General features: G+C 35.8%; 2 protein-coding genes across 6 annotated transcripts; both read left to right on the top strand.

Moving 5' to 3' along the window:
* The first annotated feature begins 231 nt into the window (after nt 1-231).
* Nucleotides 232-17,247, top strand: LOC116116222 (plant intracellular Ras-group-related LRR protein 7-like). The gene is made up of 5 exons (XM_031402320.1): nt 232-362; nt 543-628; nt 1,402-1,492; nt 16,524-16,609; nt 17,032-17,247. Coding segments are annotated over exons 1-5 (423 nt in total). The 5' UTR covers nt 232-361; the 3' UTR covers nt 17,191-17,247.
* On the top strand, nt 5,031-22,487 carry LOC116116178. 5 transcript variants are annotated; one of them, XM_031402281.1, is made up of 4 exons: nt 18,704-19,044; nt 19,135-19,441; nt 19,914-19,995; nt 20,668-22,487. In XM_031402281.1, the coding sequence occupies exons 3-4, from the start codon at nt 19,920-19,922 to the stop codon at nt 22,059-22,061; spliced, it is 1,470 nt and encodes a 489-aa protein (XP_031258141.1). In that variant the 5' UTR covers nt 18,704-19,044; nt 19,135-19,441; nt 19,914-19,919; the 3' UTR covers nt 22,062-22,487. The 5 variants fall into 5 exon arrangements, with proteins under 5 accessions (XP_031258158.1, XP_031258150.1, XP_031258141.1 ...); XM_031402298.1 differs by lacking the exons at nt 18,704-19,044; nt 19,135-19,441 and adding an exon at nt 5,031-5,068; XM_031402290.1 differs by lacking the exons at nt 18,704-19,044; nt 19,135-19,441 and adding an exon at nt 11,426-11,558.
* The last annotated feature ends 603 nt before the right edge of the window (nt 22,488-23,090 follow it).

The raw sequence follows: 23,090 nt of genomic DNA on the forward strand, positions 1-23,090 counted from the left end.
TATACTTTCAAAACTTGATGTTATGTGATGTACACTTTTTCCAGTTGAACCATTGCCTTTTGTGCTGTCACCAGATGAAAAAAAAGCTTAATCTTTTTAATATCCTCAACTTATGATATGAATATTTGCACATACTCATTTTAATTTTTTGTAATTTTTAATGATGCACTGGTGCACGGTAGTCTTCTAGGCAAAACTTTGAGTATTTGCTAAAGAACTTTTCCTGTTTCAGGCCTTAGCTGATAATCTTATTGAGAGACTACCAGTGAATTTGGGGAAGCTTCAATCTTTAAAAGTTATGACGCTTGATGGGAATCGAATCTCTTCCTTGCCTGATGAATGTAATATTTTTCTCTAAATAAGTAAGATATTTAGTTTAGTTTCATTGCTTTCATGGTTCGTCAAATTACCTTCATCGCTATATTTGCAAGCTTCATTGGTCATTTTCTTTTTCCTGCTTTTGGTATAGGATTCTTGGAGTGACTTTTTGTCCCATAAGATGGTGTAGTTGTGTTAATTGTATTTGAATTTCTTTTGTCTAGTGGGCCAGTTGGTGAGGCTTGAGCAGTTATCCATCTTAGGAAACGTATTAACCAGCTTGCCTGAGACTATTGGGAGCTTGCGCAATGTAAGTTACAATGTTTGGTGAATGAATTTCTTGCAGTTGTTTTACCATTGCCATATATTTGCATGTAGTCAGAGTGAAATCGTGGAAATTCTGACCTTGAACTTTTGGTAATCCTGCATCTTTATTAATTTGCATTGTGGAACTTAGAATTTACAGAAATATTTTTTTAAATGATTAGAATTGCTTATACCAACAAAACTTCTTTAAACTTTACAACCATGGGTAATGGTTCCTTCAAGAGAGACATGACCTTGGTGACCTTGTGCAGTGCCCTTGAGAAAGCGAAGGATTTATTTGATTTATTATTTTAATTGATTTGATATCCATCTGACCTGGATTCCAATAAAACATTGAAATTAAATTTCATTTGCTGGGTGTGGGAATCTTATAGGTATTAAGTAAAGCTTTAAAATGCCGGTTGGGGAGCATTCCTTAAAGTCTGTTTATTGTCTATTTCGCTTTTGCAATACTGACTAGAATTGATTTCTTCCTTCTTATGTGATTTATGAGTTAACGATAAAGAGTTGTTGTATAGGTCCTAAAAATGTAGTTATGATTTTCCTCGTTGGGTGTTGTGATTTTGACTCATTGATGGTTCAAGCAGGGGTCAGAATTATGCTTATTGATTAGATTCATGGAGCAACTAGAACTAACTGAGATTTTTTCTTCAGAGTGCTGCTACTTCTTTGTTTGTACTTTTGGCTTGTGAGATGATCCATTTAGCACATCTCTCTTAAGTTCTGGAATCTAATTTGGAATGTCTGATTTTGCAGTTGGTTCTTTTGAATGTATCTTCTAATAAGTTAAAGTCTCTTCCAGAATCAATTGGGAGTTGCTTCTCTTTGGAAGAATTACAAGCAAACGGTACGTCTGAATCACTTTTTTTTATTCTTTTAATTGCTATCCACTTTGCTACTTTGTAATTGTTACATAATTAAGCATCAAAGATAGTATGAGGTTTAGAGTATTAGAAAGATATGCAATGTTTAACCCACTATTTGATGTAGTTGTTTAACATCGGTCTTTTATGTTCTTTTTTCTAAACAATACAACTAGAAAGGATATGCAATGGTTTTTTTTTTTTTTAGATATGATAATTGGCCACCCCTTGACAACAACTCAAGACGGGGGGATCTTTCAACCAGCCCCTCTATCCATCCGCCACAAGTGGGTGGTTAAGATATGCAATGTTTACCATGTAGTTTTACTGTCTTTTACATTCCTTTCTAAACTGTACTATGAATTTTACTTTGTCGTCTAGATGAGATTATTTTTATTAATTGTTTCAGATGTAGAGGTGCATGACAACAACCTTTTCATAATATATGCAAATCTTGAAATTTAGTAAGTAAGCCTCTTAACATTCTACCACAAAATACCCAGAATATTTACGTCAAATTCTGTTGCCGCACCATGCGTGATCTTTACCTTCTAATTATACGGTGGCCAAGATTTCTGCTAGGAGTGAAAAACTGTAAGGTTTTAGACGGATTGTCCTCCAATAATTTTTCTAAACAATATTTTAAGTTTTTGCAATCTTAGTATTTGTATCATATTGTTGCATGTTTTCTTTTCCTTCTTGCTTTTCCTCTTTATTCTCATACCTGTTTGTGGCGCTATGCCATGGTGGCAATATAGTATTATTTATGTTTCACTAAGCTGTATGAATTTCTTTAAGTTGCAGAAAATCTTTGAGGTCTTCCATCACATTGTAATCTCATTCACTTAAGTCCCTTTCCTTAAACAATAATAACGTGAGCCAGGTAGTACACATGTAATTTCAGTTAATTGCTTTGTGCTACATTTAAGATAGTTATTCTTTATCTAATCATTTCTATGCGGAAATTAAGACAGTAGATCCATTATCTAATCATTTTTTATTGTACATTTAAGATATAGATCCGTCATCAAATCATTTGAGTTGTAGTATGTTAGCTTATAGGATTCTTTTTCTTTTCTTTCCCCTAAATTGTTGATTACAATTTTGCATGATAATAAGCCTCAATTGAAAAATGCCCTGGAAGAAGAAATCTTATTATTATGTCGTTGTGGCTGTGTGGGCTCTGACTGCCAACATTTGCCACTGAATCAATATTTCAAGATTTTAGATCTCTATTCTGTTTATGTGTATAAACTTCTTGTTAGATACCTAATAATCGTTGAAGGATTGCAAAGCGTTGCAGAATATATCCTGCACATAAATCCAATTTCAATGGCAATTTCAGCAGGTAGGTCATATTGGCTTGACTTGCTTTTCAAGTTTTTCGGCAGAAACAGAGAGTAGTATGTAAACCCTGAACTTTATAAAATATGAAATTTAGATGGGGGATTCCAAGAGTTTGAGGCAAGGGAGAAAGAAGAAGTTCGACAAGCAAATTGATTCTAACGTAATGATCAGTTCTAAAGGCCTCGACGAGGGGGTTGATTTATAAGGTCATGGCAGATGTAAATTGTGATTAATCTTTTTGCAGCTTGGGACAGATAGCAGATAGCAGATAGCAATAGTATTGGTATTTATTATTTATGGTTATTTATTTAGCACCAAACACATTTGAAACAATGTAAATGATATAGATCTTTGGGTTTCCCTGCAGATATCTCAGTGAACATGAACCTTTATGATTGAAACTTTGTATATCAAAATCAATTTCATATTAATGAGGATTAGATGTACGACTTAAATTAGTAGAACAAATACAGAAGTAGTTATACTACATTTTTATTGTTAAATAACTCATAATCAATTTTACAAATCCTTCTACACAATCCAATGATGATAGTGTCCTCTTTGCAAACAAAACATATTTGTGAGTGATAATTCGAGTGTCATATTTAGTGGGTCTTTTTTTCTTATCCTTTATTAACCGTGTCTTTTTTAGTTGTTTACAAGTCTCACAATTCTCTTCATAGACTTTACGAGCTTATTACTTGTTTTGTTCGTGAGCTCATTTGATGATTAAAGATAGATGACAAACACTTTTCATTTTTTCTCACAAAAGCAATGATAGCTGTGCATTTGTCGGCAGACTATTGCGAGTAACAATTGTAGAGTGACACGTCTGTTTGTAAAGAAATTAATAGGAAGTGTTTATCAGAATAATATATTCATTTTAATATTCTCACTATTGAAATTCAAGACCACCCCATTTGATTATAAAATTTAACACTATTTTTTTTTAAAATATATAACAAATCTTATAAAGATGCTTTAATATTAGGGTGAATTGTTTTTAGAAATAGTTTTCAATAAAATTAAAATTAGTGTAAAATTAGAAAACGAATGAAAGTCATTTTCTAAATTCTTAAATATATTATCAAATATTTTCAAATATTACAATTCAAAAATTCAAATCAATTTTAGTTTTTGAAAATTACTTTTAAATCACAAATCAAATAGGCCAAAGAAATTGAAATTTCAACATAATAATTGAATAAGAAAGAAAAAATTATTTAAAAAAATGCGAAAAAGATCATTTTAATTTTAAATTTATATTAAAAATGATGATAAAAAGTACTTTCAGTAAGCAAATTACATTCCTCTCTCTAGTCTCACCAATAAAAACACGTTTGCAATTAAATAAAAAAATTGGCATAAAAATTTTGAAAATTTAGAGCCAAAATTTAATAAAACGCAATTTCCTCCCGGAAGAGCCACGTGTCGCTCACACTCGCGTAATCCAATCATAATCAACAACACAAATACCCATAAATAGAACATGCTTTATACCTCTCTCTAGAATCTCCCCTCCACCTCTCTTATCTTATCATCCTCGTCATTTCTGAGGGCACTCTCTGTAATTATAAATTCTCTGTCCTTTCTAGTCATTTCACACTTTTCTACTACATTTCTTCAGAAACCTAACCCTAGTCGTGCCCTTTTTCGTCAATAACTTTTCCTTCCGATCCCGTCTTTCCTCCCTTAATTCGATCGGTTTTCTTTTCATTCTTCGAATCGATCTCCGATTTGATTTTTCCTCTTACATCTGTCGATTGATACGGCTCGGCCGTGGCTCGAATCAATTTCTAGGGTTAGGGTTTCGATAATTTCCAGATCTGTGAAATCTCTTGTAGTAATTAAGCAGTTTTTCTCATGGGTTTGTTTTTTTCTCACGTCGTTCGTTTTATGTAAATTTGATTTCTCTCGGTTTCTAGGTTTTGATTTCTGACGGATTTTCGATGCTAGATCTGTAGTTTTGTGGCTCTTATGTAAAAATTATTCTATTTCTGTTCGGGGTCAGATCAAATTGTTGAATTTCGTAGTAATTCGGAAGATCTGGGTAGGTTTCAAAATTGGGGGTTCTAATTAGTTGTCAATGAGCTCAGGGGAAGCCTAATTTATCCATAATTACGTTTCGGCCTGCACCTGTTGTCGATTGAGCTACAAGTTTCGAATTTAGGGATCGTTGTAGTGTTTGAACATTGAAGACATTATAATTTAAGGTAAAAAATCAATACTGTTTTCTCAATTATGATGTCATATTCGATCATATTATATTATATTTTAATTAATCATAAAAGAGTACATTTTATTTTTACGTTTTTACAAAACTGCCCTATGCCCAATGTGAGTGGACCTGGCCCACCATCTGTAGTGATCAACCGAACGACAATGGCAATAAAATTTTTGTAAGAATTGATAAATGATACTTGAGATATGACATAACGGTTATTTTTGCTTCAATGCATGCATTAAGCTGACAAAATGGAATCTCTTTCATGGCCGCACAATGGCTAGAACTAGATACATAATAAAGATACTTGTTTAACATGTTGTTAGTACTTTCAAGCTTGCTTCTTCTTTTTTTTTTTTTTTTTTTTTTTTTTGAACTTTAACAATCAATTAGAATCATATGGTCTATTAGTTTGTATAAAATTTAATTGAATTTCATCTTTATGGCAGACAAACATGGTACAAAAAGGGCCTTTGAAGATGAGGAAACATTGGGGGTTTCTTCCAAGCATCCAAAGCAAGTGGAACATGGTGAGCGACCATTTTCATCCTTGAATATGTTTTTTCTGAAGTTTGTAGGAGAGAATCACTTTAGGTGAGGAGGTTGGTTCCACAAGTACGTTTAATGCTAAATTTGGGGTTTTAGTCATGTCTTACGCTTTTATAACAGGCATCTCAGCATTGTGAATGAGGGTACCATTTCAGCTGATGATTGTGTACCCTATTTTAATCTTCCTAATTGGCTTTGAACTCCGTGCAAGTTGCAAGTATTCTAAAGCAAATGTCTATTGTAGGAGCATTTGGATAGGAGTAATTAGTCACCATGCATGAGAATTACACATTAGGTTTTACCATTAGCACAGTCTCTGTTTGTTTTAGTTTTATGTACTGATGTTTTATTATCTCCCAACTCCAATTCTTGTTCGGCATAAATTTAGGAGCTAACTAAAAATGGCATTGATTATTTCCGATACGTATCCTTAATTTTACCTTGTTAGATGAATGTGCGAAATGGGTTCTGAGGAGTGTTGTATGGTGTAATTTGAAAGCTTTTTATTTTTATTTTTAATATGAAAACATATGTTTTATGATGGAAACACCCCTGATCATTGTATCCACCATTGTAGTGTTTCACTATCAGTCTTACTGAGTTGTAATGTGTTATGTAAAAGGGAGGGTGGAATTCAAAATAATACTCAAGCTGATGAAAAGCTAGCAAGTGATGACATAACTGAACGTCAAGCAAGTGCTGAGGATGTTGAAAGCAGTGGTCCTGGCTGCACCTCCATCTCTTCGGGCCAACCAGTGGTACCAGCGAAGAGGATTCCCACCCAGGGACACAGTTTTTGTACCGGGTATGCTCAGAATATTTAATCCTGAACGTGCATCTTGACAGGGGACATCCTAGGGATTCTATTCCTTTCTCATGAATCATCCTCCACGAAAATCTGTTCCTATTGGACAAAATATCAAGTGATATTCCAGCATGGGGCTCACAGTATGCTGAGGTTGAAGATGAAAAGTACGGATGGGAACTTGTATCATTCGATGACTGATTCACACCTCCTGATTTTTATGGCCGAGCTGGAATTGGTAGAAGTGACTGTCATTGTGAGGATTTGGGCTCTTCAGATGTGTCAAGCAGACCATCTAGAAGCAAGGCAGGAACTAGAAATATACCTTGGGAAAGAAAAATTGGTAGAGTTGGGTTCCATGACATGGGTGAGGTAGGGGCTAATAATGGAGCAATGGGGAGGAACAAATGTTTCACAAGATTGTCTCTTAATCCAGCTTCATTGGGTAGGAATTTCTGGAGGCATTCTTTCTGCTGTCTTCCCTTCCAGAAGAAAAAGTGAAATTGTCAGTTATACTTTAATGTCTTTATGCTTCAAAAGCGGGGGAGCAGAACAGATGTTACCCGTTGAATATCAGTAGTGATAATGATGAGTGGAGGGTAGTGATGATTATGGTGGCAATGAAACTGGGATGTCAGCTGATGATGAGATGATGACTCTGTTATTGAGTCACCTGCATACCATCCTGATATGCGTTATCAGAGCATGAAGATGACTTGCGTATTTATGAAGAGGATGCTGAAGTTTACTAATAACACGTAAAATGATGAGAATACAGATTCTGTTTGTGATGGCATTCCAATAATTCAGAAGCATACCTGGAAAGTTATCAAATGCTTGTGATTCCAACCCTCATCTAAGGTCCAAATAATATTCCAGGGGAGAAAAGGGAGATCGAGAAGTCCAAGATGACTCGCACACTTCTGATACTGCAGCAGCCGCACCGGGCCCGGGTTAAGTTGGAGAAGGTGGCTATGGCCGGTAGCTTTATGAGATGAGCAACGGTGGTGGCCATGAATATGTCTTGGAGTCTTGTGAGTGCTAAAGTTGGGGAGGTGGTTATACAAGTGCCATCAAAATAAAGTTGATTTATTACCACTTGCCGTATGATTGGGAGGTTTTTGGAGATGGGTCATGGAATTTCAAGGTGAGAGATGGGAAGCTTGAGTATTTTCTTGCATTGAGATGTGGAATGTTAGGGACTCAGTGGTGAATAATTGGAAGAATTTTCTTGTAGGAAGAAGTATAGAGAGAGTCCAATTTTCTTATGAATGAGAAGAAAGATTCAATTTTCCTTTGTACAAATCTATGAATGATGGAAGCCCTGCCCTTCACTGTAAAATAGTATTAAGAAGGTGATGGTTTTCATGTTTTTTGAGCTCTGTTCGAATAATTGTTTATTTGACAATACAAATTACATTGGACTAACCTTTCCAAGCACAAGATGATTTCTTTAAAGGGAAGGGGAAAAGATTGTTATAAGACCAATCTGTACAACATGGTTCCTATAATGTATTTTAAAATTATTTAATTGCAAAAAATTTCGAAATGAAATAGATTCAAGTCATTTTATTACAATGTTTGAAACTGACGGGGTGCCACCCGGCCAAAGGGGTTGGGTCTGGGTTGACCGGTCCAAATGTTTAAACGGCGGTCTCTTTGTGATCCAAAAAGTTTGAATTTTGTAAAAACCACCTGAAAATATTCATCCCCTGCAGGTTTTGAAAATTGCAAACACACCTTAAACAGTTAAGGTTTTGATTTTTTGGCCACATTTGGCTGATTCGCAGGCCAAAATTCAATCATCCCACCAATTGATCCACCGCCTCCACTCTACAAACCCTTTTAACTCACACTTGGTACTCCTGTTCGCAGTCGTGACTCACGTTTTGGGTTGATTTTTTGATCAAATTTCGGTTGATTCCAATGTCCAAAATTCAATCTGACCACCACTCTTGAACCACTGGCCTTGACTCTACAAAATCCCTCTAACTTTGGCACTTGATAGCCCCTTGTTCGACAGGATCAAATTAGGGATTGGTGAACAATTGAAATAGTAAACCGAACCGAAGAGGGCAAGCACCGGTACCGGCTGTCGATTCGGTTATTAGAACATTGTTGATTTATTATTTTTCATATCCATTTGGATTTCGAAATCAAAATTTACATAATGATTCTCCATCAAGAGTTAACCCAAACTTTTTTGTTCACTCATCATTGGATGAAAAGGCCTAAAGTAGTTGAATCGAGAATTACGAGCATTGCGAAAGAGGTGGAGAGAAACCATTATTATCTGGAATTCTATTAAATCCAAGTTGTTCTCTATCACAACAGTCTCTGAAAACTAAGAATCAATGCTAGATGTTAGGAAGCTATTTAGAAGTTGCAAAAAGCAAGGTTTTTTGAGATCCTTCACCTGCAATGCAACGAAGGAGTGTACCATTCGGCATAATAATAATGTTAATCATAATCAGATTGTGCGGATGCCTTGTGGCCATGTTTATCATCAATATTGTATTGTCAAGTGGTTGGAGATAAGTCATGTTTGGCCGGTTTTTCTTACCATTATGATCATGGATATTGTGATGTCTAAAATAAGGACTGACATATGCTGGTATCATCAAGCATCAATCAGAATCCAAGAAAGCATTCTACCATCCAGAACATAACATGTCTCCAAAGGCAAAAAGAATATAGCTGTTACAAACCCAAACCGACTCAAGAATTTGTGCCTGAGTGAATTTGGTTCTCACACTTGTCCAAACCCCATTTAATTTAAGGATATGCTTTGAGTTCTCAACGAATGCGAGGCAGGAAGGATCTACACGATACCAGGCCACTTGCAAAATTTAATCATTACCTTGAGCTAAACGGGTATAAATAGGCAACTCCTTCTCATAAAATGGAAGTTAGACATTCACACATCTAACGAAGAAAATAGCAAAGATACACTACTAAAAAGATACTGGCTTGACATTCTCTAAGAACACTTCCGTTTGGTTTGTTATTTTGGATAGGATTTTGGAAATAGTATTGGGTAGTTGAGTAGGGTGATTATTACGAGGTAAAATTAAAATTTAACAAAAAAAACCCCATAGGTTTGCTAATTTAACTAAACACCCCAATATATAAAATTTTTGTAAAATAACAAAAACACCCCCACCCACCCACAGTGCCAGATTCTGGCCACCATCGTCGAAATCTGGCGTTACGACTTACGACACAGATCGATCGGATCTGGCCGGTCGTGCGTCGATTTGGCCTTTTCCGGCCAGATCTGGCCGTCGACAACCGCAAAATGTCAGATCTGATATGGCCGTCATTGACGGTCAATGACGACTATTGTAAGCCAGATCTAGCCTTTTTCAACCAGATCCAGCATTTGATATGGCCGTCATTGACGGTCAATGACGACCATTGTAAGCCAGATCTAGCCTTTTTCAACCAGATCCAGCATGGATCTGGCTGGAAAAGGCCAGATCGACAAATTAACGGCCAGTTTCGACCGTTTTTAAGCCGTTGTGACAGATTTCGGCAACCACCGCCAAAATTTGGCAACTATGGGTGGGTGGGGTTGTTTTTGTTAATTTTTAATTTTTTTTTCTGGGGGTGTTTAATTAAATTAATAAACTTAAGGGGACTAAAAGTAATTAAATAAAATATAATAGTATTTCCTAAATAATAAAACAAACAATTATTTTGGGATTAGGATTGGGAATAGGGTAGGAAATAAAGAACCAAACGGACCCTAGAACATCAAACACTTGTAATCCTAGTGGATGTATAATTCGTTTTAAGCATCTGAACCACTATAAAAATCATTTGGTCAACTCTACATTTACATTTTTACATGCTATTGTACTCACAGTATCTCACATACTCACTGTAATCAGCAGCATTTTACACATACGAAGTCGTTGTTGTCAAAATCAAGTATCAACATATGTAATTACCATGATTGTATCCTCTGTTGTCTTTATTATTATTTTTTGAGTTTTAGGGTTTTAGATAATTTGACGGTTATTCTTGTGTAAAGAACAATAGATTAATGATGTTGATGAAAATAAAGGGATATTATCAATCAAGTTATAAAGTTTTCACACTTTTTCAATGAGTGGACAAAAGTTACAAATTGTTTAATTAAGGAACATCTTACTATGTATAAAAATGATGATAAAAAGTACTTTTGTAAGCAAATTACATCCCTCCTCTAGTCTCACCAATAAAATCACGTTTGCAATTAAAATAAAAAAATTGGCATAAAAATTTTGAAAATTTAGAGCCAAAATTTAATAAAACGCCAATTTCTCCCGATGAGGCCACGTGTCGCTCACACTCGCGTAATCCAATCATAACACCAACACCAAATACCCATAAATAGAACATGCTTATACCTTCTCTCAGAATCTCCCCTCCACCTTCTTATCTTATCTATCCTCGTCATTTTGAGGGCACTCTCTGTAATTATACTAAATTCTTCTGTCCTTTTAGTCATTTCACCCTTTTCTACTACGATTTCCTCAGAGAACCAACACTAGTCGTGCCCTTTTTCGTCAATAACTTTTTCCTTCCCGATCTCGGTCTTTCCTCCTTAATTCGATCTGTTTTCTTCTTCTATCTTCGAATCGATCTCCGATTTGATTTTTCCTTCTTACATCTGTCGATTGATCGTATCGGCTCCGGCCGTGGCTCGAATCAATTTCTAGGGTTAGGGTTTCGAAATTTCCAGATCTGTGAAATCCTCTGGTAATTAAGCAGTTTTTCTCATGGGTTTTGTTTTCTTCTCACGCTCGTTCGTTTTATAAATAATTTGATTTCTCCGGTTTCTAGGTTTGATTTCTTGACGGACTTTTCGATGCATAGATCTGTTAGTTGTCGGTGCTTATGTAAAAATATTCTATTCTGTTCGTGGGTCAGATCAAATTGTGTGAATCGTAGATAATCGGAAGATTGGGGTCAGGGTTCAATAAATTTGGGCTTTTCTAATAGTTGTCAATTGAGCTCAGGGGAAGCCTAATTTATCCATTAATTACGTTTCGGCCTGCACCTGTTGTCGATTTGAGCTACAAGTTTCGAATTTAGGGATCTGTTGTAGTGTTTGAACATTGAAGACATTATAATTAAGGTAAAAAAAAATCATTACTTGTCTCTCAATTATGATGTCATATTCGATCATATTATATTATATTTTTAATTAATCATAAAAGAGTACATTTATTTTTCGTTTTTACAAAACTGCCCTATGCCCAATGTGAGATTGGACGTGGCCCCACCATCTGTAGTTATCAACCGCAACGACAATGGCAAAAAATTTATTGTAAGAATTGATAAATGATACTTGAGATATTGACATACGTTTATTTTTGCTTCAATGCATGCATTTAAGCTGACAAAATGGAATCTCTTTCATGGCCGCACAATTGGCTAGAACTAGATACTAATAAAGATACTTGTTTCAACAAGGTGTTAGTACTTTCAAGCTTGCTTCTTCTTCCTTTTTTTTTTTTTTTTTTTTTTTTTTTTTTTTGAACTTAACAATCAATTAGATATATGGTCTATTAGTTGTATAAATTGTATAAAATTTAATTGAATTTCTTTATGGCAGACCATGGTACAGCGGCCTTTGAAGATGAGGAACATTGGGGGTTTCTTCAAGTCGCAGTGGAACATGGTGAGCGACTTTTTCCTCTTGGATATGTTTTTCTGAAGTTTGTGGAGGACAACTCCTTTAGTGGGGAGGTTGGTCTCCCAGTACGGTTAATGCTAATTTGGGGTTTTAGTCATGTCTTACGCTTTAAATCGGCCTCCGCATTGTGAATGGGGTACCTTTCAGCTGATGTCTTGTGTCCCTTTTTTAATTCTATTGGCTTTGAACTCGTGCGTTGCAAGGATTCTAAAGCAGTGTCGTATTGTAGGGCATTTGGTAGATTATGTCACCATGCATGATTGTTACACATTAGCCTGTTTTCCTTAGACAAGTCTCTGTTTGTTTTTTTTATTATGGTTTTATTATCTCCCAACTCCAATTCTGTTCCTGGACATAATTTGAGCTACACTTATTGGCATTGATTTTTCGCTTACGTATCCTTATTTTACCTTGTTGATGAGTGTGCGAATGGGGTCTGAGGAGGTGTTGTTGGTGTAATTTGAAGCTTTTATTTTTTTTTTAATATGAAAAATTGTGTTTTTGATGCAACCTCCTGATCATTGTATCCACCATTGTAGTGTTCACTATCAGTCTTCTGAGTTGTTGTGGTATGTAGGTGTGAGGGTGTATATTCAAAAATATCAAGTGATGAAAAGGGTGATGACATAATCTGAACGTCACAAGGTAGGATGTTGAAAGCAGTGGTCCTGGCTGCACCTCCATCTCTTCGGGCCAACAGTGGTACCAGCGAAGAGGATTCCCACCAGGGACACTAGTTTTTGTAACGGTATGCTCAGAATATTTTAATCCTGAACGTGCACTTTTGACAGGGGATCATCCTAGGAGATGCTATTCCTTTCTATGAATCATCCTCCACGAAAATCGTTCCTATTGGACAAAATCATCAAGCTGATATTCCAGCATGGGGCTCACAGTATGCTGAGGTGAAGATGAAAACAGTACGGATGGGAACTTGTATATTCCGATGACTGATTCACACACTCCTGATTTTTAGGCCGAGCTGGAATTGGTAGAAGTGACTGTCATTGTGAGGATTTGGGCTCTATCAGATGTGCAAGCAGCACATCATAGAAGCAAGGCAGGAACTAGAAATATACCTTGGGAAAGAAAAATTGGTAGAGCTTGGGGTCCATGACATGGGTGAGGTAGTGGCTAATAACTGGAGCAATGGGGAGGAACAAATGTTTCACAAGATTGTCTATTCTAATCCAGCTTCATTGGGTGGAATTTCTGGAGCATTCTTTCTGCTGTTTCCCTTCCAGAAGAAAAAGTGAAATTGTCAGTTACTACTTAATTTATGCTTCAAAAGCGGGCTGAGCAGAACAAAGATGTTCGTTGAATATCAGTAGTGATAATGATGAGTGGCAGGGTAGTGATGATTATGGTGGCAATGAAACTGGGATGTCAGCTGATGATGATGATGATGACTCTGTTATTGAGTCACCTGCATACATCTGATATGCGTTATCAGAGCCATGAAGGAATTGCGTATTTATGAAGAGGATGCTGAAGTTACTATTACACGTAAAGATGATGAGAATACAGATTCTGTTTGTGATGGCATTACCAATAATTCAGAAGCATATCTGGAAAGTTATCAAATGCTTGTGATTCCACACTCATCTAAGTTCCAAATAATTCCAGGGGATGAAAGGGAGATCGAGAAGTCCAAGATGACTCATGCACATCTTCTGATACTGCAGCAGCCGCACAGGGGACCCGGGTTAAGTTCGGACAAGGATGGCTACTGGCCTGGTAGCTTTAATGAGATGAGCAACGGTGGTGGCCATGAATATGTCTTGGAGTCTTGTGATGCTAAAGTTTGGGTGGTGGTTATACAAGTTGCCATCAAAATAAAGTTGATTATTACCCAACTTGCAGTATGATTGAGGAGGTTTTTGGAGATGGGTCATGGAATTTCAAGGTGAGAGATGGGAAAGCTTGAGTGATTTTCTTGCATTGAGATGTGGAATGTTAGGTACTCAGTGGTGAATAATTAGGAAGAATTTTCTTGTAGAAGAGTATAGGAGGAGTCCAATTTTCTATGAATGAGAAGAAAGAGTTCAATTTCCTTTGTACAAAATATGAATGATGGAAGCCCTGCCCTTCACTGTAAAATAGTTATTAAGAAGGTGATGGTTTTCATGTTTTTTGAGCTCTGTTCCGAATAATTGTTATTTGACAATACAAATTACATTGGGACTAACCTTTCACAAGCCCAGATGGAGTTTCTTTAAAGGGAGGGGGAAAGATTGTTATAAGACATACTGATGACAACATGTGTTCTATAATGTATTTTTAAAATTATTTAATTGCAATAAAATTTCGAAATGAAATAGATTCAAGTTTCATTTTTTACAATGTTTGAAACTTGACCTGGGGTGCCACCCGGCCAAAGGGGTTGGGTCTTGGGTTGACCGGTCCAACTGTTTAAACCGGTGGTCTTTGTGATCCAAAAAGTTTGAATTTTGTAAAAAACACTCCTGAAAATATATCAGTCCCTGCAGGTTTTGAAATATTGCAAACACACCTTACAACAGTTAAGGTTTTGATTTTTTTGGCCACATTTTGGCTGATTCCGATGCCAAAATTCAATCCAACACCACATTGATTCCACCGCCCTACTCTACAAAACCTTCTTCTTCAACACTTGGTAGTCCTCGTTTGCCAGTCGTGACTCACAGTATTGGGTTGATTTTTTTGATCAAATTTCGGTTGATTCAATGTCCAAAATTCAATCTGACACCACTCTTGACACACTGGCCTTGACTCTACAAAATCCTCTAACTTGGCACTTGATAGCCCTCGTTCGACAGTGATCAAATTAGGGATTTGGTGAACAGTTGAAATAGTAAACCGAACCGAAGAGGGCACAAGCACGGTTTGACGGCTGTCTGTATCCGGTTATTAGAACATTGTTTGATACATTTATTTTTCATATTCCATTATGTGATTTCGAAATCAAAAATTTACATAATGATTCTCCATCAAGAGTTAACCAAACTTTTTTGTTCACTCATCATTTTGGATGAAGAAGGCCTAAAGTAGTTGAATCGAGAATTACGAGCATTGCGAGAGAGGTGGAGAGAAACCATTATTAGTCTGGAATTTCTACATTAATCCAAGTTGTTTCTCCTATCAACACAGTCTCTGAAACACTTAAGAATCAATGCTAGATGTTAGGAAGCTATTTGAAGTTGCAAAAAGCAAGGTTTTGAGATCCTTACCTGCAATGCAACGAAGGAGTGTACCATCGGCATAATAATAATGTTAATCATAATCAATTGTGCGGATGCCTTATGGCCATGTTTATCAAATATGTTTGTCGAGTGGTTGGAGATAAGTCATGGTTGGCGGGTTTTCTTACCATTATGATCATGGATGTTGTGATGCCTAAAAAGGACTGAGATATGCTGATATCATCAAGCAATAATCAGAATCCAAGAAAATATTCTACCATCCAGAACATAATACGTCTCCAAAGGCAAAAAGAATATAACGTTACAAACCCAAACCGACTCAAGAATTGTGCCGGGTGAATTTGGTTCTCACACTTGTTCAAAACTCATTAATTTAAGGATATGCTTTGAGTTCTAACGAATGTGAAGGCATGAGAGATCTACACGATACCAGGCTACTTGCAAAATGTAATCATACTTGAGCTAAGCGGGTATAAATAGGCAACTCCCCCTCATAAAATGGAAGTTAGACATTCACACATCCACAAAGAAATAGCAAAGATACATTACTAAAAAGATATATTGTAATCCATGGATGTAGAATTGTTTTAAACATTGAAACTACTATAAAAAAACTTTGTCAACCCTACATTGTATTGGCAATTCTTACTATTACTCATAGTACGCCACAAGTGGGTGGTTAAGATATGCAATGTTTAGCCCATGTAGTTTTACATAGGTCTTTTACATTCCTTTTTCTAAACTGTACTATGCAATTTTACTTTGTCGTCTAGATGGAGATTATTTTTATTTAATTAGTTTCCATTGATTAGAGGTGCATGACAACAACCTTTTCATAATATATGCAAAATCTTGAAATTTAGTAAGTAAGCCTCTTAACATTCTACCATCAAATTACCCAGAATATTCTAGCGTCAAATTCTGTTGCCGCACCATGCGTGATCTTTTTACCTTCTAATTACACGGTGGCCAAGTATTTCTGCTGAAGGAGTGAACAACTGTGATAAGGTTTTAGACAGTTTGTCCTTCCCAGTAATTTTTCTAACACAATATTTTAAAGTTTTTGCAATCTTAGTATTTGTATCATATTGTTGCATGTTCTTTTTTCTTCTTGCTTTTCCCTCTTTATTTCTCATGCCTGTTTGTGGCGCTAATGCCATGGTGGCAATATTAGTATGTTATTTATGTTTCACTAAGCTGTATGAATTTCTTTAAGTTGCAGAAAATCTTATTGAGGATCTTCCTGCATCAGTTTGTAATCTCATTCACTTAAAGTCCCTTTCCTTAAACAATAATAACGTGAGCCAGGTAGTTAACATGTAATTTCAGTCTTAATTGCTTTCTGACATCTACATTTAAGATAGTTTATCCTTTATCTAATCATTTTCTATGCGGAAATTTAAGACAGTAGATCCATTATCTAATCATTTTTTTATTTGTACATTTAAGATATTAGATCCGTCATCAAATCATTCTTGAGTTATTGAGTTGGAAGTATGTTAGCTTAATAGGATTCTTTTTCTTTTCTTTCCCCTAAATTGTTGATTTACAATTTTGCATGATAATTAAAGCCTCAATTGAAAAATGCCCGTGGAAGAAGAACATCTTATTATTATTGTCTGTTGTGGGCTGCTCTGACTGCCAACATTTTGCCACTGGAATCAATATTTCAAGATTTTAGATCTCTTTATTCTGATTTTATGTCGTATTAATACTTTCTTGATTTGCAGATACCTAATAATCTGTTGAAGGATTGCAAAGCGTTGCAGAATATATCCCTGCACGATAATCCAATTTCAATGGATCAATTTCAGCAGGTAGGTCATATTGGCTTGACTTGCTTTTCAAGTTTTTCGGCAGAAACAGAGAGTTTAGTATGTAAACACTGAACTTTATAAAATATGAAATTTAGATGGAGGGATTCCAAGAGTTTGAGGCGAGGAGAAAGAAGAAGTTCGACAAGCAAATCGATTCTAACGTAATGATCAGTTCTAAAGGCCTCGACGAGGGGGTTGATTTATAAGGTCATGGCAGATGTAAATTGTGATTAATCTTTTTGCAGCTTGGGACAGATAGCAATAGCAATAGCAAAGTATTGGTATTTATATTTTATGGTATTTATAATTATTTATGCACCAAACACATTTGAAACAATGTAAATGATATAGATCTTTGGGTTTCCCTGCAGATATCTCAGTAACAGTTATGATTGAAACTTTGTATATCAAAATCAATTTCATATTAATGAGATTATATGTTGTTACGACTTAAATTAGTAGAACACTTGTGACTACAGAGGAAGTAGTTATACTACATTTTTATTGTTAAATGTAACTCATAATCCAATTTTACAAACCTTCTACCACAATCCCAATATGATAGTTCCTAATTTGACAAACAAAACATATTTGTGAGTTGACTAATTGCGAGTTGTCATATTAGGGTTCTTTTTTTTCTTATCCTTTATTAACCTGTTCTTTTTTTAGTGTTTACAAGTCTCACCAGTTCTCTTCATAGACTTTACGAGCTCCATTCATTTTTTGTAGTTGAGCTCTATTTTGAATGATTAAAGATAGATTGACAAACACTTTTCACTTTTTCTACAAACGCGATATGGTAGTTTGCATTTGATCAGGCAAGACTTATTTGCAAGTTAACCAATTACGAGTTGACACGTCGTGTTTGTAAAAGAAAATTAGTGTGAAGTGTTTATCAGAATAATATTATTCATTTTAAATTATTCTCACTATTGAAATTCTAAAACCGACGCCCATTTGATATAAAATTTAACACTATTTTTTTTTTTAAATAAGGTATATAACAAATCTTATAAAAATGAGTTTAATATTAAGGGTCAAATTGTTTTTAGAAATAGTTTTCTAATAAAATTAAAAATTAGTGTAAAATTAGAAAACTAATGAAAGTCATTTTCTAAATTCTTAAATATTATATCAAACATATTTTCAAATATTACAATTCAAAAATTCAAATCATATTTTAGTTTTTGAAAATTACTTTTTAAATCACAAATCAAATAGGCCAGCAAGAAATTGAATTTTCAACATAATAATTGAATAAGAAAGAAAAAATTATTTAAAAAAATGCAGAAAAAGATCATTTTAATTTTAAATTTATATTAAAAATGATGATAAAAAGTACTTTCCAGTAAGCAAATTACATTCCTCTCCTCTAGTCTCCACCAATAAAATCACGTTTGCAATTAAAATAAAAAAATTGGCATAAAAATTTTGAAAATTTAGAGCCAAAATTTAATAAAACGCCAATTTCCCTCCATGAGAGGCCACGTGTCGCTCACACTCGCGTAATCCAATCATAATCACCAACACCAAATACCCATAAATAGAACATGCTTATACCCTTCTCTCAGAATCTCCCCCTCCACCTCTTCTTATCTTATCTATCCTCGTCATTTCTGAGGGCACTCTCTGTAATTATACTAAATTCTTCTGTCCTTTCTAGTCATTTCACCCCTTTTCTACTACGATTTCCTCAGAGAACCTAACCCTAGTCGTGCCCTTTTTCGTCAATAACTTTTTCCTTCCCGATCTCGGTCTTTCCTCCCTTAATTCGATCTGTTTTCTTCTTCTATTCTTCGAATCGATCTCCGATTTGATTTTTCCTTCTTACATCTGTCGATTGATCCCGGTATCGGCTCCGGCCGTGGCTCGAATCAATTTCTAGGGTTAGGGTTTCGATAATTTCCAGATCTGTGAAATCCTCTGGTAAATTAAGCAGTTTTTCTCATGGGTTTTGTTTTTCTTCTCACGCTCGTTCGTTTTATGTAAATAATTTTGATTTCTCTCGGTTTCTAGGTTTTGATTTCTTGACGGACTTTTCGATGCATAGATCTGTTAGTTTCGGGTGCTCTTATGTAAAAATTATTCTATTTCTGTTCGTGGGTCAGATCAAATTGTGTGAATTTCGTAGATAATCGGAAGATCTGGGGTCAGGGTTTCAATAAATTTGGGGCTTTTCTAATTAGTTGTCAATTGAGCTCAGGGGAAGCCTAATTTATCCATTAATTACGTTTCGGCCTGCACCTGTTGTCGATTTGAGCTACAAGTTTCGATTTTAGGGATCTGTTGTAGTGTTTGGACATTGAAGACATTATAATTTAAGGTAAAAAAGTCAATACTTGTTTTCTCAATTATGATGTCATATTCGATCATATTATATTATATTTTTAATTAATCATAAAAGAGTACATTTTATTTTTACGTTTTTACAAAACTGCCCCTATGCCCAATGTGAGTAGGACTTGGTCCCACCCATCTGTAGTTATCAACCGTAACGACAATGGCAATAAAATTTGTTGTAAGAATTGATAAATGATACTTGAGATATTGACATAACGTTTATTTTTGCTTCAATGCATGCATTTAAGCTGACAAAATGGAATCTCTTTCATGGCCGCACAATTGGCTAGAACTAGATACTAATAAAGATACTTGTTTCAACATGTGTGTTAGTACTTTCAAGCTTGCTTCTTCTTTTTTTTTTTTTTTTTTTTTTGTTGAACTTTAACAATCAATTAGAATCATATGGTCTATTAGTTTTATAAAACTTTAATTGAATTTCATCTTTATGGCAGACAAACATGGTACAAAAGCGGCCTTTTGAAGATGAGGAAACATTGGGGGTTTCTTCCAAGCATCCAAAGCAAGTGGAACATGGTGAGCGACCATTTTCATCCTTGGAATATGTTTTTTCTGAAGTTTGTAGGAGAGAACTCACTTTAGGTGAGGAAGGTTGGTCTCCACAAGTACGTTTAATGCTAAATTTGGGGTTTTAGTCATGTCTTACGCTTTTATAATCAGGCATCTCAGCATTGTGAATGAGGGTACCATTTCAGCTGATGTACTTGTGTACCCTATTTTTAATCTTCCTAATTGGCTTTGAACTCCGTGCAAGTTGCAAGTATATTCTAAAGCAAATGTTCGTATTGTAGGAGCATTTGGATAGGAGTAATTAGTCACCATGCATGATTGAATTACACATTAGCCTGTTTTACTATTAGCACAAGTCTCTGTTTGTTTTATGTTTTATGTACTGATGTTTTATTTATCTCCCAACTCCAATTCTTGTTCCTGGACATAAATTTAGGAGCTACACTTAATAAAATGGCATTGAATTATTTCCCTATACGTATCCTTAATTTTACCTTGTTAGATGAATGTGCGAAATGGGTTCTGAGGAGTGTTGTATGGTGTAATTTGAAAGCTTTTTATTTTTTATTTTTAATATGAAAACATGATGTTTTATGATGGAACACCCCCTGATCATTGTATCCACCATTGTAGTGTTTCACTATCAGTCTTACTGAGTTGTAATGTGTTATGTAAAAGGTGAGGGTGGATATATTCAAAATAATACTCAAGCTGATGAAAAGCTAGCAAGTGATGACATAACTGAACGTCAAGCAAGTGCTGAGGATGTTGAAAGCAGTGGTCCTGGCTGCACCTCCATCTCTTCAGGGCCAACCAGTGGTACCAGCGAAGAGGATTCCCACCCAGGGACACTAGTTTTTGTACCGGTATGCTCAGAATATTTTAATCCTGAACGTGCACTCTTGACAGGGGATCATCCTAGGGATCTCTATTCCTTTCTCATGAATCATCCTCCACGAAAATCTGTTCCTATTGGACAAAATCATCAAGCTGATATTCCAGCATGGGGCTCACAGTATGCTGAGGTTGAAGATGAAAGAGTACGGATGGGAACTTGTATCATTCCGATGACTGATTCATCACCTCCTGATTTTTATGGCCGAGCTGGAATTGGTAGAAGTGACTGTCATTGTGAGGATTTGGGCTCTATCAGATGTGTCAAGCAGCACATCATAGAAGCAAGGCAGGAACTAGAAATATACCTTGGGAAAGAAAAATTGGTAGAGCTTGGGTTCCATGACATGGGTGAGGTAGTGGCTAATAATTGGAGCAATGGGGAGGAACAAATGTTTCACAAGATTGTCTATTCTAATCCAGCTTCATTGGGTAGGAATTTCTGGAGCATTCTTTCTGCTGTCTTCCCTTCCAGAAGAAAAAGTGAAATTGTCAGTTACTACTTTAATGTCTTTATGCTTCAAAAGCGGGCTGAGCAGAACAGATGTTACCCGTTGAATATCAGTAGTGATAATGATGAGTGGCAGGGTAGTGATGATTATGGTGGCAATGAAACTGGGATGTCAGCTGATGATGATGATGATGACTCTGTTATTGAGTCACCTGCATACCATCCTGATATGCGTTATCAGAGCCATGAAGATGACTTGCGTATTTATGAAGAGGATGCTGAAGTTTACTACATAACACGTAACAATGATGAGAATACAGATTCTGTTTGTGATGGCATTACCAATAATTCAGAAGCATATCCTGGAAAGTTATCAAATGCTTGTGATTCCACACCCTCATCTAAGGTCCAAAATAATATTCCAGGGGATGAAAAGGGAGATCGAGAAGTCCAAGATGACTCATGCACATCTTCTGATACTGCAGCAGCCGCACAGGGACCCCGGGTTAAGTCGGACAAGGATGGCTACTGGCCTGGTAGCTTTAATGAGATGAGCAACGGTGGTGGCCATGAATATGTCTTGGAGTCTTGTGATGCTAAAGTTTGGGACGGTGGTTATACAAGTTGCCATCAAAATAAAGTTGATTTATTACCAACTTGCAGTATGATTGAGGAGGTTTTTGGAGATGGGTCATGGAATTTCAAGGTGAGAGATGGGAAAGCTTGAGTCATTTTCTTGCATTGAGATGTGGAATGTTAGGTACTCAGTGGTGAATAATTAGGAAGAATTTTCTTGTAGGAAGAAGTATAGAGAGAGTCCAATTTTCTTATGAATGAGAAGAAAGAATTCAATTTTCCTTTTGTACAAATCATATGAATGATGGAAGCCCTGCCCTTCACTGTAAAATAGTTATTAAGAAGGTGATTGGTTTTCATGTTTTTTGAGCTCTGTTCCGAATAATTGTTTATTTGACAATACAAATTACATTGGGACTAACCTTTCACAAGCCCAGATGGAGTTTCTTTAAAGGGGAGGGGGAAAAGATTGTTATAAGACGATACTGATGACAACATTGTTCCTATAATGTATTTTTAAAATTATTTAATTGCAAGAAAATTTCGAAATGAAATAGATTCAAGTTTCATTTTATTACAATGTTTTGAAACTTGACCTGGGGTGCCACCCGGCCAAAGGGGTTGGGTCATGGGTTGACCGGTCCAACTGTTTAAACCGGTGGTCTTTTGTGATCCAAAAAGTTTGAATTTTGTAAAAACACTCCTGAAAATATATCAGTCCCTGCAGGTTTTGAAATATTGCAAACACACCCTTACAACAGTTAAGGTTTTGATTTTTTTGGCCACATTTTGGCTGATTCCGATGGCCAAAATTCAATCCAACACCACCAATTGATTCACCGCCCTCCACTCTACAAAACCCTTCTATCTTCAACACTTGGTAGCTCCTCGTTTGCCAGTCGTGACTCACGTATTGGGTTGATTTTTTTGATCAAATTTCGGTTGATTCCAATGTCCAAAATTCAATCTGACACCACCTCTTGAACCACTGGCCTTGACTCTACAAAATCCCTCTAACTTTGGCACTTGATAGCCCCTCGTTCGACAGTGATCAAATTAGGGATTTGGTGAACAGTTGAAATAGTAAACCGAACCGAAGAGGGCACCAAGCACCGGTTTGACCGGCTAGTCTGATCCGGTTATTAGAACATTGTTTGATTACATTTATTTTTCATATTCC

The sequence above is a fragment of the Pistacia vera genome, unplaced genomic scaffold (assembly GCF_008641045.1).
Source record: "Pistacia vera cultivar Batoury unplaced genomic scaffold, PisVer_v2 Contig123, whole genome shotgun sequence".
In the NCBI taxonomy this organism is placed as follows: domain Eukaryota; kingdom Viridiplantae; phylum Streptophyta; class Magnoliopsida; order Sapindales; family Anacardiaceae; genus Pistacia; species Pistacia vera.

Excerpts from the sequence above, each read along its gene's own strand:
- LOC116116222 (XM_031402320.1), top strand. Across the intron at positions 629-1,401 it reads CTATTGGGAGCTTGCGCAAT|TTGGTTCTTTTGAATGTATC; the intron begins GTAAGTTACAAT and ends CTGATTTTGCAG. Across the intron at positions 1,493-16,523 it reads GGAAGAATTACAAGCAAACG|AAAATCTTATTGAGGATCTT; the intron begins GTACGTCTGAAT and ends TTTAAGTTGCAG.
- LOC116116178 (XM_031402298.1), top strand. The coding sequence starts at position 19,920 with ATGGTACAAAAGCGGCCTTTTGAAGATGAGGAAACATTGGGGGTTTCT. Across the intron at positions 19,996-20,667 it reads TCCAAAGCAAGTGGAACATG|GTGAGGGTGGATATATTCAA; the intron begins GTGAGCGACCAT and ends GTTATGTAAAAG.